Genomic DNA, 18,506 nt, shown 5'->3' with positions numbered 1-18,506 from the left:
AAGGGCTAGTTAAAGACATATTAGAAGCAGAAACAGGTGTTAGTAGAAGTAGAGTTTCCTAGGCCTAAATTAGATTACTCTTCATAAATAGTTACGGGTGAGGGTTCACCCAGTTTTAGGAAAATGTAAAGATTTGCTAATGATAGGAAAGAGTGGGGGTGCGTATTCAATCGATGCTGATTTAGGTATGTAACAGTTTACAATTGTAAGCAAAAACGTCTTAACATATTAACGTTGTTATTTGCAGTTTACCTTAGATACATCCGTTGACGTTGACGAGCATAGTCGGTCGCGTATAATTCAATATATTTTAAAATTAAAAATTTCTCGGAGCCGTATACGTCCTTGCGAGCGGATGCGTCTATTGTAAACCAAATGCCTTATGATCATAATTGTGAATAAAATACAAAGGTACGTTGAAATTTTCTTGAAGTAATGCTTAGCAATAACGTTTCATATCATATCACCGACTCTAATCTCTTGTCAAACTTTTCTAAAACGGATTCGCTTTCGCGAAACTCCGTTATAATAATGAGAAGCGGTTCATTTTACTGCATGAAGACTTCCTATCTTTTATTAATTTCCACATCAAGCTACTCGAACCTTCTGTTGGCATCTGAGAGGCTACCCGCTTTATTCATTACGGGCAAGCAACAAGGCGAAGAACCTAGAAAAAGAAAGCACAGGAAAGCTGCTAGCACATCACTGGGATTGCCAATAATGCAAACTTAATTATTAAAAGTCAATTTATTCTCTTGAACAAAGAATACTAAAGTATATAAACGAGCAATTTTTATTTTGGAGTTAAATAAAAGTATTGTTGGATACAATTACGTTAGGTTAGGTTGCGTTTCTGTGTCCGTTTGTTTATAACAATCGTCATCATTAGGTCGTCATCCCTAAGACTGATTGGGCACGCACTTCCATTCTTTCTATCCGGAACCAATCTTCGCATTTCCATAAAACTCGAACTGTTGGTGAACGGTAATCTAATCTTATAATCTAGGCCTAGCTTCTGTTTCTGCTTCTAATATGCCTCTAACTAGTCCTTCATGCCTGAGAAGGTGCCCTACAAACCTACAGCAATGTAAGCATAAAGAAAATTATTTTTGGCTGATTTGGTTGACAGTGGGTTAGGTTTAGTTAGGACATTTTCGGGTTGTTGCACTCGCGATATAATAGTTTGTGATTTCCAATTTTAAGGGCGCTTTAATCATAATAATAATTGGCTGGTACGCGCAGTATTATTTTTGTGAGATTTAGGATCGGTGTATTATATATTTACGGTGAAAAGTTGTAACGTATCGGCAGTTGCAACGTGTAAATGTATACACCTATCGCCAGGTTATTTCCTAGTTGGTTACGAGGCAACAAACTGTGGGATTTAAGCGCAAGCCGCAGGGATCTAGATAAATTCCCTTACAGTTCATCTTTCATCAATCCGCCACAGGTTATTCTAGCAAGCTATTTGCGATATTGCGATATCCGTCGGATACAAGTAGATATAGTTGATAACGAAAACCAATATCCTACTTCATTTAGTTCTTTTCTGCTATCAACCACTAGTATGATTGTATAAACGACAAATAAAGAGTGTACGTATACTCAATGGGTGTATATCGTATCCATTGCGAATAATTCGCTACTTTCAAGTTTGCCTTAGACCCTTCTGATAATAGTGCTAATCTGAGAAATAGATAACTAAAAGTTCAGGCGATTTGTAACGTATCGTTCACAGTAAATTGTGTGTTGTAGCTGATAACGAATCGCGTATGGGTATTTTAATAAAAATTCGATGGTATTTAATAAAATGAGAGCGGTATTGACAAAACAGTAATGTATGAAAATGAATAAAAGTAAAAAAAAAATACTGGTAGGTATGCAAAGGAAGAAAAAGTAGAGAAAGAGCGAATACAAAGATAGGAGATGAAAGTAGCTAATTTTAGGTATCTATGAAGTCAGATAAGTCAGGACGGAAGCAGTAGTAGGCGTATCAAGTAGAGGGTAGTGCAGGGTCAAGCCACTTGTATGCGTTCTAACGCTTAATTTAGAAATTCGAAAAAGGTTGTTAAAGGTGTATGTTTGGAGCGCGGCGTTGTACGGGTGTGAAACATGGACAGTGGGCGCGGCGGAAAAGAAAAGGTTAGAAGTCTTCGAAATGTGGTGCTATAGGCGAATGATGAGGATAACGTGGGTAGAAAAGGTTAGAAATGAAGAGATATTAGAAAGAATAGAAGAACAGAGGACTCTATGGAAGTCAATAAAAAATAGGCGAGATAGGTTGGTAGGACACCTTCTCAGGCATGAAGGTTTAGTCAGATACATATTAGAGGCAGAAACAGGAATTAAGAGAGGTAGAGGTAGACCTAGGTTAGATTACTGTTCGCAAATAGTTAAGGATGTAGGTTGGTCTAGTTTTAAGGAAATACGAAGTTTAGCTCACAATAGGAAAGAGTGGAGGTACGTCATAGGCTGACGATCTTATGATGGGGATGAAACAATTAATTGCTCATTCTATGAAGCAAATTCTCGATATATATATAGGTCTAGTGAATGGCATTTATTGTTTTATACAGCTAATACGTATGTAGGCTAAATGAAGTTCATTACTACCCCCATACAACCATGATGTTAAGTACCTATCTAGGGCCAGAGTAGGCGCACATACATTTAATTTAATTAAACTATGTATCTATCTAATCACGCCACTATATTATACCTAATACTGTCCGATTGAAATAGGATTCTCTTTGATCTTGCGGCAAACCCGATAACATAGTTTTAGCAGGACGTAGGCTAATTATACCTTCAAATTCCCGCAGAGCGGCCCGTGATGTTTGGATAAGGTCGCAGTTCAAAAATAGCAAATACCTAAATGTTGACTAATTCCTTGGTAATTAATGTCTATTGGCAATTCCATTTAACATAATATATACGTGTATGTATATGTATAAAATTAAATTACATTCGTGGAAATAGATGTTACGTACATCAAATGCTTCTTTTGGCTCATCAATGATTTTTAGATAAATGGAATAAAAGGGTCAACATGAGGTCAGAATTGGTCACTTTCTTCTGTCGTATGTAAATTTTAAGGATAAAAATGTGAAATTAGGAAATGGATGTATGGTAAGGCATCCAAAATAAAAAATATTTGTTTAACGAGTATTTATTAATTTTAGAAGTGCTATTTTTGCGTGCGTCAGGATAATCAAATCAGTTTTCCTTTATCGCTTCGTCGGCATCATGTTTTCTTTGATGTAGCTCCGTACACATATGTAGATATATTTCAATTTTGCTGCTACATATTGCAATGCTTTGTAATATTCTAATGAAAATTGCTCTCTACTAATATGAACCCAGTTTTGATTATTTGAAACATGAAAATCTCAATTGAAGATATTCTTCCTTGTTTTAGATATGTACTGTATTTAGCTTTTTGGAGAAAACATTACCATCGCGAAGAGGAACTCATATCCATATTCTTTATTTACCTTTAAGGATTGTTTAGGTTTACTTTCCCCGTCCAGGATGTTGTCGTTTAATTAGAATCTTAAATAAAAATCGACAAAAAAAGGGGGTCTAAATGTCCCTGCTGCGTGCATAGTTGGTTGCATTAACCTATGCTTTACTCTTTAATCGATCCCTAAATCCTACTGATCATGACTCTTTTCTGACTCAGTATAACTCCATTCTCTTCGAGGATCGCCAGTCGAATTTTTGCTGAAAGGTTGAAGTTCTTTAAGGTACTCCGATATTTGATGAAAAAAAACTGCCATGCAGCACAGTTCAAGTTTGAATGAGTTCAGCTAGTATATAACAATTTATGAAAAATTATTGTCATCTCATATATTTATGATGATAAATTTTGTTTCACAAAAACCTGCTTAATATAGCACAGACAACGCCACTGTTGAATAGATTAATCATAATAACATGACTTGCTTGAAAGATGTATCATTTATTATACAGTGTCTTGTTATTTATTTAAAAGTAGGTCATCCGTTGCAAAAGTTGGGATATCAATGCAGCTCGGCGTTAAATTTAAGACTTTAAGCTGAATTAACTCAAATAAAATCGTTAAAGTGACTCAAGTGAAGAAAGTTCTGGTCCCATGCAACCAACAAATTACAGGCATTCTTGAGTTTATGGGCCAAGTTGGGAATAATTTGTCCATTTCTTGATCTGTTTAATTTATTTTTCTTCTTACAATCGATTCGTGCGATATTTAATAGTCGATATAAAACGGTAATAAACGGATTTAGGCACGAAATAATAAAAGCGAACAGGAATTATTTTACTTACACTGTTTGGTATTGATTTATTACCCAAGCGAAATCTTTTTTACTTTTAATGTTGATATATTTCAGAAACTTTCGTCTTTGTTATATACATTGTTGGTTCCTGTCTGAAATATATTTCTGTATGTCTGATAAATATGTAAAAATTGAGATGAATTTGAGTGATCGATGTTTTTATAAATATTTACGTATTTAGAACTAGGTGCATTTCTGATTCTCGCATTAATAGAATTTGTCTCGGATGAACGAATGTAATAAGGAAATTTTTACAAAGTATGAGGAATGTTACACGACAATCCCGAGTAGAATTTATTTTTGGGAACCGGTTGGGTCCCGATTGGGTTTTCCCATATTCAAATAGGGTCCCAAATGGGATACCCAACCGGTTCCCTATTGGAAATGTAACGCTATCCCCATCTGGGACCCGGTAGGGAAAGCCCTAATTGGAAAATTTAGGGAAATTCGTAAACGTGTAAGTTCACGACGTCTTTCTTGCGATGAATTTGTTGGCATAGTACATAAATAAATTGTTGAGAATATCGATGTTGATACACGAAAAAAAAAAAACAAGGTATCACCGAACTGTTTTGTAAACTACTAGTAAGTAGTTATACTGGTCATGAACGCTTGCTACCCCCACTTGCTCTTCAAATTGTCTTCTTGAGTTACAATAAAATGAGTCTAAGATATAGTTAGGGAAATCCCAATTGGGTCCCAATGAATACTTTTCAATAAATGACCAACTGTTACATGAGAATATAAAAAATAATTGTTAATAGGATAGAGTNACTATTTATTATTTATAAATTAAATAATTATTAATTATTCTTCAATAAGATTGTAGTCCGGAAGTGCAGTTTGGGATTGCCCTAAAATACGCAATTCAAAATTCATTGGGCATAGGTGGTAAATGCCCAGTTTGGGCAAATCCAACAATCTCCAATAGGGACCCAATTGGAGTTAGTGAATTCCCAAAATAAATCCTACTCGGGATGCGTTTATTTTAATTGTGACTTGGTTTTCATTATCTATTACGTTGACTATATCAAATAATATTCCAAAAACATTCTTCTGTATTGAAAGTTGTTTTCTTTTGCAGTGCCACCTAAGAAGATCGAGGTTACAGACGAAAAAAGGAGAATCCTATCATCAGTTGTTGGGCCTTTTACAGAAGGTGCTTCGTTCAACCTCAGATGTGATGTTTATGGAGGTATGACTAATTGCAAATATTTATAAAAAAAATCCTATTTCCTTGAAACTTCTTTATGAGAAATCCATGCGAAGAGCTTTTTTGCATTCTCACTTTGAACTTGTAAAGCTTCTACATAGATTTTCAGTCAATATTTTTTGCATAACATAAAAACGACGAACATCTCAAATTACCCTTGTATATACCAGTGTATGTACTCGTATTTGAGTATTAAGAACTCTAAATTTTTTTTTACTTTAACGACACTTGTCTAGACGTAGTACACACATAAAATAGTTGCAAAACCTCATAATGAGAGTTTTTCCCGTTATTAGTTTCATCAAATTAAACCTGAAAGTCTCCATTCGTTTGGGAAATCCTTCGCTTTTCAGCAGGTACCTACCTAGGCGTTATGTAATAGTTCTAGTACCTAGTCCTAAACGCCAAGACATCCTCTTCGATACGCTACACACTTAATTAAAGTTAGCGACGTTCCTATTTGATGCGCACTACGAGATTTATGAATTCATATAAGACTACGGCAATTCTCACGTGAATCGACTAACGACGACTCTTGGTGTCCTATAAAAGTGTTAATTAGTTGCTTTACCGAGTTTCTAGTTAATTTCTGCGAGAATGTGACACTCCATAAAGCTTGCCACATAAAAAAAAAGTAATTGATCCTCGTCGCCGTTCTTCTCCATTGTAAATTATATTATTAGTTTACAAATTTTTAATTTGCTTTACACACCTCGAATCAAAACCTTGTTTTCTTAAGTTTTTCTGAAAAATTGTGCTTTTATTTTTGAAAACTGTCTGGTAGATTGTGTAAATTAATGTTAGATATTTTTTGTTACTTTAATGAAAAATTCATATTCGCAAATATAAGCAAGATCTATATCGAAATCTGTACCCATAGGAACAATTTCCATTCAATTTCCATTAAAAAAAATGCCATTAAATTACCACTGATAATAATTAATGGTAATAAATGGAGAATTGCCAATGGGATTCCCATTCCAGAACTCAATGGGATTTCCATTGCTGAACGCAATGGAAATTCCATTGCTGAACTCAATGGAAATTCCATTGCTGAACTCAATGGAAATTCATTTGCGTTAAGTAATGGAAATCCCATTGCGTTCCATTGGAACTTCATCAGCATGCTTTTTTCCATAATCCATATTATTTTGTTGAGAATTTGGTTCTTCAGGTACCTGAACCAAGGCACGTGCCTGGATGTCTGGCTCTTTATCATTGTGTTTAGATTTTTTTTCACTTGCTTCTGATAAAACTACATCACTCTCACAGATGACTTCGGCCTCCTCTATATTTTGGCATGGTTCAAAATCATCAAACAATGCTTCTAATGTAGGCTTTTTCACTTGTCTAGGGGTTGTTTAATAAAAGGCTCCGGGTAGTTGAATACATATATAATAAACATAATAATGAATATAAACAGCAAACAGCAAAACGAGTAACAAACAGGAACTAAATATATACAACTTATATACAATATTCAATGTATCGCGTCTTCCAAAATACATACGTCTTCGTGTAATCACCATAAATACGTCTTCCGTCTTTTTTGAGCAAAAATGCTCAACGTCTAAATGAAATATACCGTTTTAATCAAACATCTTACTACCTTGCTTGTCTCTCACTCTACTGCCGTGGTGGTCCCTCACGTACCCCCAACATGCACGCATAGGTAAAACTAGATTATTGATTTTCCACCACCTAATTGGCAATATCACTACTCTTGCACCTGGGCAAGCAAAAACTGTATCGAAAAAGGCTAATAGTATATGTGGCCAGGAATTATATTGTAAATGGAAACAATTATTTTTCCATTTATGCCAAATGGTTTTGAATGGAATTTACAAATTTACCATTGATTCCCATTGAACTTCAATGGAAATTTTTCCTACGGGTAGAAGCAGCATTTATGCAGTATTTTGGATGTTCAGTGGGTAATCAAAGAAAAAAGTAGCTTTCTCATATATTTTGTGTACGTTGGCTATCGGAAGAAGAAGTTTATCTGCAATTTGATTCATCAATGAACTTTCATTGTATTTATTAAACGATTAACAGCGATTTGTACCTTATTATCCTTCTTTGTCCTTCTTTCCATTTCTTATAAAATTATAACTGACTCGTTCTCATTTGTACTTGTTTGGTTCGTTATGTGTAAATTGGCATTTTGGTTGTAGAACATTTAATAATTGTAAAATTGGAAAGAACAATTAACTTTTCACGACCATAAGGGATGTTCATCATCCATTAATCTAGAAATTTGATTCAAGATTACCCTAGAGGATAATAGGGGAACAAAAACGTCGAAGTTCGTCACTCAGGGTATGTTCTTTTATTGCTAATCTGAAAGTAAATTCGTCGAAGCGTCGGCTGAGAATGGCCTTTAAGACACCATAAATGAACGACATTATTTGCACGACTAGATGAGCAGATGCTATTAAAGCCTTTTTAATTGGATGTCGAACCCTTTCTACCAAAAGTAATTGCCAACTGGGGTTTTATTAAATTATGTTTTAGTTTGCGTTATTAAGCTGAAGCTAAATTGTAATTTCGGGAGTTTCATTTAAGTGGTAAAAAGTGTGCAACAATTGAGGGGATGTACACTTAGCAGGGTCGTATTTGAAGTCAAACAGTAAATTGAAACAACATTAGAAATATTCTTACCACGAGACACGCACCTCCACCCTTTCCTATCCTGAGCTAATCTTCGCGTTTCCCTAAAACTAAAACAACCCACATCCTTAACTATTTGCGAACAATAATCTAATCTAGGTCTACCTCTACTCCTCTTAACACCCGTTTCTGCCTCTAATATGTCTCTGACTAGGCTTTTATGCCTGAGACAGTGTCCTACCAACCTATCTCACCTATTTCTTATTGACTTCCATAGAGTCCTCTGTTATCCTATTCTTTTTAATACCTCTTCATTTCTAACCTTCTCTATCCACGGTATCCTCATCATTCACCGGTAACACAACATTTAGAACCTTCTTCTTCTTCTAACCTTTTCGTTTCCGCAGCGTCCACAGTCCATGTTTCGCACCCATGCAGCGTCGCACTCCAAACACACACCTTTAAATACCTTTTTTTAATTTTTAAATTAACCGTACGCTAGCATAGGAGTGACTTTTTTTTTATTAAAAGCGACTCAGCTCTGCTCTATCTTCTGTTTTATTGTAGATCCCTACTACTTCTTCTGTCCTGACTTATCTGACTTCCTAGATACCTAAAATCAGCCACTTCTAATTTTTCGTCTCCTATCTTTATATTCAGTCTTTCTCTACTTTTTCTTCCCTTGCAAACCAGTATTTTAGTTTTACTTTTATTTATTTTCATAAAATACTGTTTTGTTAATACCGCTTCCATTTTATTTAAAGCTATCTCTAATTCTTCTTTGGTAGATGCTAATAATGCTATATCATCTGCAAATCTAAGTATACTAATCTTTTGCTCCTCTATATCTTTCCCTACAGTTGTACTGTCTTTAATGATGTTGATCGCGTCTTCGATATATAGATTAAAATGTAGCGGTGACAGTGTACATCTCTGTTCTGTCTGACTTCCTTCCTAATATTTGCTTCTCTAAGTTGCAGCTCTAGCTCTATAGCTGCCTGTTGCTCTTGATACAAACTAAATACTTATCACTCTTCTAGATTTATACATTCAATTTAACTGTGAAGTCATTGAAGCATGAAGTCATTAGGCGATTCATAATTGTTTTATCAATTTGATTCAACTAGCAGAAGCTTATTAACGCCGGAAACCGTCTGCCTTTAAGTCAACCCCGGATTTGTTTCTCTCTACATTTAATTTTAGCAAAGTTCAATATTATATTTTTATTTAGAAATATTTTTGTTATCGTGAATTTCAAGTCAAAAATATTATGAAAGGAATAATTAATTTTGTTAATGTTCTCTGATAATTAAGAAAAACGTCGCTTTTTCTTAGGTTTCGGTTTGTACGCATGACAGAGCACGAAAAACGAAAGAACAACAATCCTAAAAATTTACACAGTGGTTGGCAGTTGGTATGCCTCTTCTTTTGTCCACATTCAAATGTTTCACACTCGAACGAACGTGAATTGTAACGGGAACGAAGTGGTCGTTTTGTTAGCAAGACATTGTGCGACTTGACGAAAATTAACATTTTCCATTATATCAGACGTTGAAAAACCTTCCCTGTTGGAACACACCGAACCGTTCAACAAACTTTACTCGTTTCTAAGTTATATCGAATCTCTTCAGGCGCAAAACTTTAACAAATATAACTAGCTGCATAACAACGAAACTTACGTCCATACGCCTGAAAAAGGAGAATTTAAAAATGACATATTTAGAAGCCACCGAAGTAGACAATGCTTCTTTAGGTAGATAGTAAAATTTTTTGGCCGCAGTTTAAATGTAAAGGAAAATACATAAATTTCAAAATAAAATGCGGCAATTCCTAATAATGTTCACCGCAGTACTACGGATTTTAAACTCATAAAACTTCGGTACAAGTTTTTGTCATCGTATGTAAATGTTGCCGGAAATGTACGAAACCTAGGAATTTTATACAATTCCAAGACTATTTAGGAAATCTATAAATTTTGTTTTAAAGATTTTTTAATATGTATACATTTCCTAAACTCCAATCTGTCATAAATCTCCCTAATCAAACAATGACATCAATGGATATTTGGGTAAGTCACTTGGAACCGATACACAAATAAGCTTTCAGTAGACGTAAATTATAGTATTAATACAGATAGGACAAGTAGCGTACTAGAAAATAATGTAAAAACATGACTTATCAAAAAGAAAAAATTAACCTATTGCTTTTGTTTTATAGTTAGTTTTCACATTCACTCTCATCATGGGAATCTCTATCACTGTCACCAACATCAACAATTAGTTCTTCTGTTTGTCTGTCTATTACTTGCTCACTGATCCCTATTTTTAAATATTTAATCTACGCCCCTGATAATGTATAGATTTTCTAGGAAATTTGTCTAATATAATTTATTTCACACATTTCCTGGCGAATTATTAGAAATTATAAACATTACCTAGGAATTGTAGAAAATGACAGATTTCATACATTTCCGGTAACATATATACTTATAACTGACCACAGACGTCTATTGCGTCAAGACAGTTAATTATTAACGACTTAATTGATTCTTTATGTATATACTTTTATTCAGATTCGTGACTGTAGACATAAATTTTGTTCACATCGTTTAAAACGATCCATCTTCTACATAAATCAGAAGTTAATTTTTCTCATTTTATCGTTGATTCTTTGAAAGCAAAGGAACACGTTATTTAGCTTGATTAAACATACTCTATATATATGTAGGTACACTTCTAACTCAAAGAACTTTGTTCGTTCTCTTTCATTTATTATTTATTTATATTGCAAGTTTGTTTGATATTCGTGCTTCGATTCGTATCTGTAAACGAGCACTACCTCTGGGCATCGCAACGCCCGGACACGTGCAAGGGTGCACTCCTGCCAACTGTTTGATGAATAAAAAATAACGTTGCAACTACTCCAACTGAAACATTTAAAACTGATGAATAGTTAACCATCGTAGAGAAAACAGCTTTTGATTATCTATCTTAGGCACAAAGTCTGGTTGAGTCAGAAAATTAAATATTTTACGTAATATTTATGAGAATAGTGTATAAGTTTTTTATAAATATATACAAATGTGGAACGCTTCACGATTTTGCGTGTTATCCTTGCGCAGGGGTCATGCTAATCTTTGTACCGTCGAATGTGGAAAATTCAAATTGGAGAAGTAGTCAGCGGAAAGAAGAAGGTATTGCCAGTATCTTACGAGTATGATATAGCTTTGAGGACGAACAATCAAGAAGGGATGACAGAAATAATGGGAAAAATGGGAAGATACATCGTAGAAAGAGTCCTAGAGATAAACACGGATAAATCGATGAAAATGAGAGTCAGAAAAGGGTGGAAAAACGAAAAAGATAATAAAATAATACGAAGTGGTCTGTATTCTGTCGAAACTACCAGACGCAGATCGCGATTTCGATCTTTTCGGATCTCATCAGCGCGTCGCAAACAGCTCCGACAGAACACAGACCAACTTTTACCTGCTGTCTTAACAGTGCGTTTTAGAAAATACTACAAATGGCGCAGTACACGCCATCTGTAGAACGATGGTACATTTTAGGATTACGTATGCTCCAACAAGGTCCATTTATGTGGATATCTGTAGTATTTTCGAAAAAGATAATATTTACATGAAATTGAAGAAGTAAAGATGTACAGCTACCTAGGCTACTTCATACAGAAAAACAACGGAAACGGAAAGCAAATAAGAAACTTAAAAGAAAGCCAACTGCAGTCGTAAGGAAAGTATGGAGCATATCTGAAAGGAATTTCAAGGAAAGTTAGGAAATGAAAATGTATTTATAGTAGAATGAAGATTCGGGCTATAGGGCCGTGGTCTAAGTGAACCCTTGTGTTCGGGCGTTTCATCAGCTACTGCGACTGACATCCTCAGTCGTAGTGCTGCGTTGACAACGTGAACGTAGATTATATCTCGACAGTAGCTGTCGAGACTTCGAGATATAATCAGCACTACCACTGAGGATGTCAGCCGCAGTAGCTGACGAAACGTCTGGACAGAATAGTTCACTTAGACCACGGCCCTATAGCCCGAATCTTCATTCTGCTATGGATTCCGGCCGCGAAAACCTTTGTTCTTATATTGAAAATGTATTTATTTGAAGAACTGGTAGAAAGTATACCTTTGTATAGAGTGGAAATATGGAGATGGTCAGAGCACAATGTAATCGAAGGAGTACAAAACAAATACATAAAATTAATCCTCAGACACAGAGAAGTTAAATATGGCAATTGGAATTAGATTAAATAAAACTCCAGTTGTCCCGCTGGTATTGAATTTTAAAAGCTTTTGTCGTTAATTCTAAAAAGTATTTTATATTAATTACGTAAAGCAGAAAACGGATAAATCTATTTTTCAATAAAACATAAAACGAGGGCTTTGAATGTAGAGGATAATTTCGTTTTGTTTTCATTGAGGTAATAAATATGTGGGCGACAAAATAAAACTCAAACAAAATTAATAAAACTAGGTAGGTTTTGCGTTTTCCATTGTTGGATTAATTTATTTTAAACAACGTCGGAATGTTGTTCTTGAACGCCATTGTTTGGATTTCCAAACAAATATCATTTCTCAAACAATACTATTTTTCAATTGTAGGCAGTTGCCCTTTGTAAACATTGAAAGAATGGTTATATCCCTAAATTGTTAGCCGCTCTTTTTAAAAGGTTTCGTTTTAATTTGAAGTCCCCATTTTGTGGCTTCCAGAAATTTTATCCCGGAACGGTTTAAAATTTCTCGCCTACGGTGCAAGAAGAAAAAAAGTACGGAAAGTGGGATTTATTCGGATTTTCCTCGTAATTTACTTTCACGGAGAATATTTATGGCTGTTGTAATAATGCAAAAAAGCCACATGCTGTTTTTTTTTTAAACCACGTTTTGAAAGATTTAATCTAAAGAAACTTGGAGATCGGTAGTGGTTTCACATCCATATCCATATCCATTATACTAAAAAAGAGTAAATATTACACTAATACAATAAAATAAATTGGTGTTTCGATCCTCGTTCAGAAACTAAATTTATATTAAATTCAAAGCTTATTATATTGTTACGATTCCCGAATAAATTTCCTGGTTTTTATGAATATTGAACGACTACAGTAAAAGTTGTAGCGTGTTGAGAACCGAATATAGAGATATTCCAATGCAGCCTAAGCAGGAAATAGAAGTGGTTGAAACAATATATTCGAAATAAATCAAACAAATAATTGTGCAATTTCTATGCTCAGTGAATGTTTTCCCTTACCTGTATAGTTTTTCCTTTTGCCTATTCAACAAGGTGTTTAATTTCACCTTACACGTGGTTTAACGAAGCATGCACAATGTGCAATTCATCCTGGTTAAGGTACTTACTTTTTTTTAATAATTCTTCTGTTATACATGCAAGCTTGTCATGACTTTTAAAGTAATTAGTGTCGATAGTTGTGAGAGAAACTCGATAATTTACCCTTTTTCTATATTTCAACCATGTGTTATCCACTTGTAGGAACAAAGAACACGTACTCCGAGAACATTCCTGTAGATCCATTTTTTCAAACAGTTTTTTTTATATTTAGTTCTCAAATCTAGCAAAACAAACTGAAAATTTTAAATAGTAGAAAAGAATATATTAAAGTTGTTTCAAATAGTTACATAGAAATATCTTCGAGTAATAGGAATGTGAGAGCAGAGCAATTACTGGGGAGCTTCTCAAAGAGAAAATCTTTTGATAATACTTTTTTTAACAGCTTAATATAGATAGCTCGCATATTCTTCTATTACATATAAATCCAAAGAAAGAAACGTATTTTATCCTTTCTTTGGCAATTTTCTACGTGGAAACAGTGTTACTAAATTCCAAAAATATCGACGATATCTATGACATGTGTCTATGACATGTGTTTGGTGAGGTATTTATCTAGGACAAGGCATTACTTGTACAAACAGAGGTCTCGTCTATAAGAGCTAGATGTTATCGTCCTTTATTTAACTTGTTCTATATCCTAAAAAAGTTGAAGTCCGCGATATCCTGGCGAGAGTCATCTCAGTAGCACTCTAAAACTGTCAGCGAAGTCGACGTTCAAAAACAACATCTCTTCGATAAATAATTTTTGATTACCTATATACCTACTCAAAACGTATTTGTGCATTTATTTCGAATTTGTGTGCTTGATGTCGAAACATGAACTCAAAATCAGTCCGATTTACAACTGAGTAAAAAACAATTATTATAGGTACCTACTAAAGACGTTTCCTTGAATATTGCTATGAGAAAGGAAATACTCAAAAGATCTTAATTTAATTATTTCCGTCGTCAGTTTATATTTGCTTCGCAAAATCGTTTGAAGAATTCAGTGTCGCAAAACAAGATTGCTGCCTTTTCAACCTTTCAACTGAATTATATGCTAATCTAAGGTATTTTTTACGTTTGCTGTCAGTTCCTTCGTAATTACAGAAATTGTGCACGAGCCGTAAGAAAAGAATAACAGCAATTCATTGTTTTTGACCTTATCAGAAAATTTTCTTGTGAAAACTCGTTTTATTAACAGTAGTTCAATTACTTTCGTAGATGGTTAAAATTAGATTCATCGCGAAAATAGGGTTTCATTCAAGTCGAAATAACTACTGGCAAAATAAAATCATAATTAATGAGGCGATGGAATAAGACAAATGTAGGAAATACTGTCGAAAAGAAAGAGGAAAGGGTGTCTTTCTTTTATTTTATTTCTTCTAGCTCCCTGTCCTTTGCGTACATTTCTCATCACAACTATGCCAATCGCTTAATTTGTTGCTCAGATAACAGATGTCATAGACCTGATTTAACCTTTACTTTAAACCAAAGTAAAAATTATTCTGATGATATTGTTAAAAAATGAAAAAATAAGGCCTTTCAATGCCATGCTTAAAACTTTTTATATTATGTCTAAGATTTTATTAAATACGTATATACTCAAATTATCTAGCATGGTGTTCTCCTAATGAAGAAAACGAAAAAGGAAAATTTACCTAATTACTAAAGCGATATTTACAATTTATTCCACTAGCCCGTTGCTTCGTAAGTGAAAATAATAAAAATTATAATTTCGATCCGAATTTGTAAAAATAAATTTACTAGGTATTTTAGTTGATATTGTCCACTTCATTCTCTTACTTCTCTTCCAGGAAAACCGCCTCCAGTTGTAACGTGGTTTCGTAACGACGTCCCTATTACCGACCCCGAAAAAGTAACAGTCACCGAGATGAGTCCATCGCATGTCAGAAGTGAACTTCGAATGTCCGGTCTAACAAGAAATGACGTCCACTCTGACCTCACGTGTCAAGCTAACAATAGTCCTCGTAGGCCACCTCTAGCTGCCACTTTGGTACTCGACATGAATTGTAAGCATCTAGTTTCTTAAATATCATTCTGATCGATTCAAACTCGTTGGTTCCCATCAGCACACATTTAAAAGCGTGCTAGTTATTTTAAGTAAAATATACTATATTAAATGCTTCTTTCAATCAAAATTTGAAGTAAAATCTCTACTCAATGCCCGTAAAGTCAGTTTAACGCTTCCTAGACTTCCCCAGTATGGAGTTCCATGTTACTGATCCCCAAGAGAACACTTACTTAGCAACTTTACCGGCTTTATCTATGAACTTTAGCGCCCAAGGGGCAGTTAACGAGTACCTCTTCTTCTATATTACGATGTAGTATACGGTGTGCGACAGGGAAATTCACGTTTAAGGCACGTTTGGCTGGTTGTATATTATACGTATATAACTCCATTCAACTGAGACAAAATAGTACTAAATGAATCAATAATTAATTAATTGTGTAAATACCTTATTTCCAATTAAAAATTGCCCCCTGTTAATATTATCGTTAGCTTAAAAGGAGCGTGTTTTTAAAGGCGAGGTAATCCGATGGATATCAAATTTATTAAAGGCAATGAATGTCACGTGTTTTAATATTGAATTCTTATTTTCAGTCGGACCGTTAGACGTGAAGATCGTAGGGGCAGACCAACCCCTGTCAGCAGGGAGAAGATACGAGCTTGTGTGTCAAAGTTCGGGTTCCAGACCGCACGCTACTATGACATGGTGGAAGGACGGACAGCGCCTGGAAGGCAGTAAGGAAACGGTTTGTATTCTTTAAGATTTACTTCCCTTTTTTCTAGATAATTTATGTTATCCCTCCCTTTATATAAAAGCGCAGATTGCTGTTCTTATGAGGAATGTCTTGAACTACAATATAGCTTACAAATTCTTCGTGAATTTCGCAATAATTTTATAACGTCAGTCAACTTATACGTATGTAGATGGCTTTTTGCACAGTTTGCTTCGCATCTATGAAACATCTTCTATTCGATATTAATTTGAAATCATTTTTGCGATNAGGCAGTAAGGAAACGGTTTGTATTCTTTAAGATTTACTTCCCTTTTTTCTAGATAATTTATGTTATCCCTCCCTTTATATAAAAGCGCAGATTGCTGTTCTTATGAGGAATGTCTTGAACTACAATATAGCTTACAAATTCTTCGTGAATTTCGCAATAATTTTATAACGTCAGTCAACTTATACGTATGTAGATGGCTTTTTGCACAGTTTGCTTCGCATCTATGAAACATCTTCTATTCGATATTAATTTGAAATCATTTTTGCGATTTTTTATTTACCCACTACAAACTACCTCAAATTAATGAGGGAAAAATTGTTGCTGTTGTCTCGCCCCCGCCGGGAATCGAACCCGGGACCTTTGGCTTTACGCACCAATGTTCAAAGCCAAACGTCAAATTGAATCTGAGGACAGTGACTTGTTTAAGCAGTTGGGATACTCCTTTGGGAACTTCAAAGGTGGATAATTTTATAAAGCTATTAAACTCAGTTTTCTTTTTTTGTGGTAATAATTTTAGACTTTATAGTAGCATCTTTGTAAACAGTGAAACTGATAATGAAAAATGTGCAAGAGACGGAATACTCCTTCGCTTAGTGCGCTTTACTTCGAAATGTTTCCGACCTACATGGAGCGGTAATGAAAATGGGCGTTGGCTTTAAATCTTACTTTGTAATTCAAAGTTCAGTACCTCTTCTTGTTAATCAAAACTGCCGCATTAGTTGTGCTTCTTTAATCCTTCTTTTCTAATCAAAAATCCCCACGCCTTTAGTGTCTAAATGAAGAGATAAGAAGACGCTAGGAAACTCGATGGGAATTAATCTCCTGCTGAAAGAAAAAGTTGATTAGTAGGTTTGATTTGGAAAGTGAGAGAGGCAATAGTAGCAATAGTAATGGTGGCGAAGATAGACGAACTATCAGCATCAAATTTTAATTTTACCAAAACGCGAACAAAATCAGCACGCTCCAAGTGGATTGTGTAGAGAAGGGAATGCTACGAAATGAGTTGTTATACGAAATAATGACGAATCAGTTCGATTTTCAGCCAATGCACTTTCAAATAAACAATTAGTTAATGAGAACAAAAGCAAATTGCATCCCCTTCAAGCGGAGCGCTCCAGTGAATTACAACAATAGATTGTTCCTCCTTGGCAAACATGTTTCCCTATTGCTCTCTTCACTTCCTCTTTGCTTGCCAGTTCACTGGCTAAATACGATATATTTGTATGTATATCTATACAGTGTGATTTAAAAAAATAGGAAGGTGGAATACTTTATTGATTTTATTTGTACATATCGAACTAGATCATCTCGATAATACATCAGACATTACTGTTGCTTTTATAAGACATCTAGGGCACCCTGTTGCAGGCAACTTTAATAAGTTTTTATTTCTTCTTGATTGATACATATTCGTATCTAAACAAGGCAACAAAAGTGGGATAATAAACTTCGATTATCTGCCCTTTACTTATACATATCTATATATAGGAAGCGTCAATTGCTATTTTCCGTAGCCAATTCCAATTGATGCGATGTTTTCCAATTATATTCTGATAATAATTGAAGCAATAAAATAGACTTAATCTGATCGGTGTAATATTGTTTCTATACACCAGTTATGACAGCAACATATAATTGTGTTTGCCAGTTCAGTATAGACGTCAATTTCGAATTAATTCGTTCGAATGTTTGATACTCAATTTAAGAGCAATGCACAATTTACCCGAATAAATGATTAATTGTTACACTGTATTAATCTTTGGATAATTGGTACTGATATAAAAAAACCACTAAAGTAATACAACGAAGGAAACTAGTAAAGGTTAATAAATATAAATTAAGAAAAAAGCCGTAGTATCGACTGGGAATAGAATCCGGGCACGCTTACACAGCAGCGAATCCGAATATCGCTAGAAAACTGTTTGTTGTCAGTTCCCTCATCGTGAAAGGCACCGTGGCCCTCTTCTCCTAGTTATCTCGACAAC

The 18,506-nt window shown here is 34.6% G+C and overlaps 1 protein-coding gene and 1 non-coding gene across 2 annotated transcripts in view; one reads left to right on the top strand and one right to left on the bottom strand.

The window, feature by feature from the left end:
- Positions 1–18,506, top strand: part of LOC108733179 (hemicentin-1-like) — an 81,887-nt gene that overhangs the window by 29,040 nt on the left and 34,341 nt on the right. Inside the window, exons 2-4 of the mRNA XM_018464238.2 lie at positions 5,401–5,511; positions 15,305–15,520; positions 16,114–16,265. Coding sequence (XP_018319740.1) covers positions 5,401–5,511; positions 15,305–15,520; positions 16,114–16,265 — 479 coding nt within the window. The remainder of the gene's footprint in view (positions 1–5,400; positions 5,512–15,304; positions 15,521–16,113; positions 16,266–18,506) is intronic.
- On the bottom strand, positions 11,216–11,315 carry LOC112905275. Its single transcript, XR_003231674.1, has one exon. It is a non-coding gene; the product is annotated as a U6 spliceosomal RNA (small nuclear RNA).

The sequence above is a fragment of the Agrilus planipennis genome, unplaced genomic scaffold (assembly GCF_000699045.2).
Source record: "Agrilus planipennis isolate EAB-ADULT unplaced genomic scaffold, Apla_2.0 scaffold72, whole genome shotgun sequence".
NCBI lineage: Eukaryota > Metazoa > Arthropoda > Insecta > Coleoptera > Buprestidae > Agrilus > Agrilus planipennis.
Note: the sequence above shows the minus strand (reverse complement) of the source record. Positions and strands in the feature narration are given on the sequence as shown.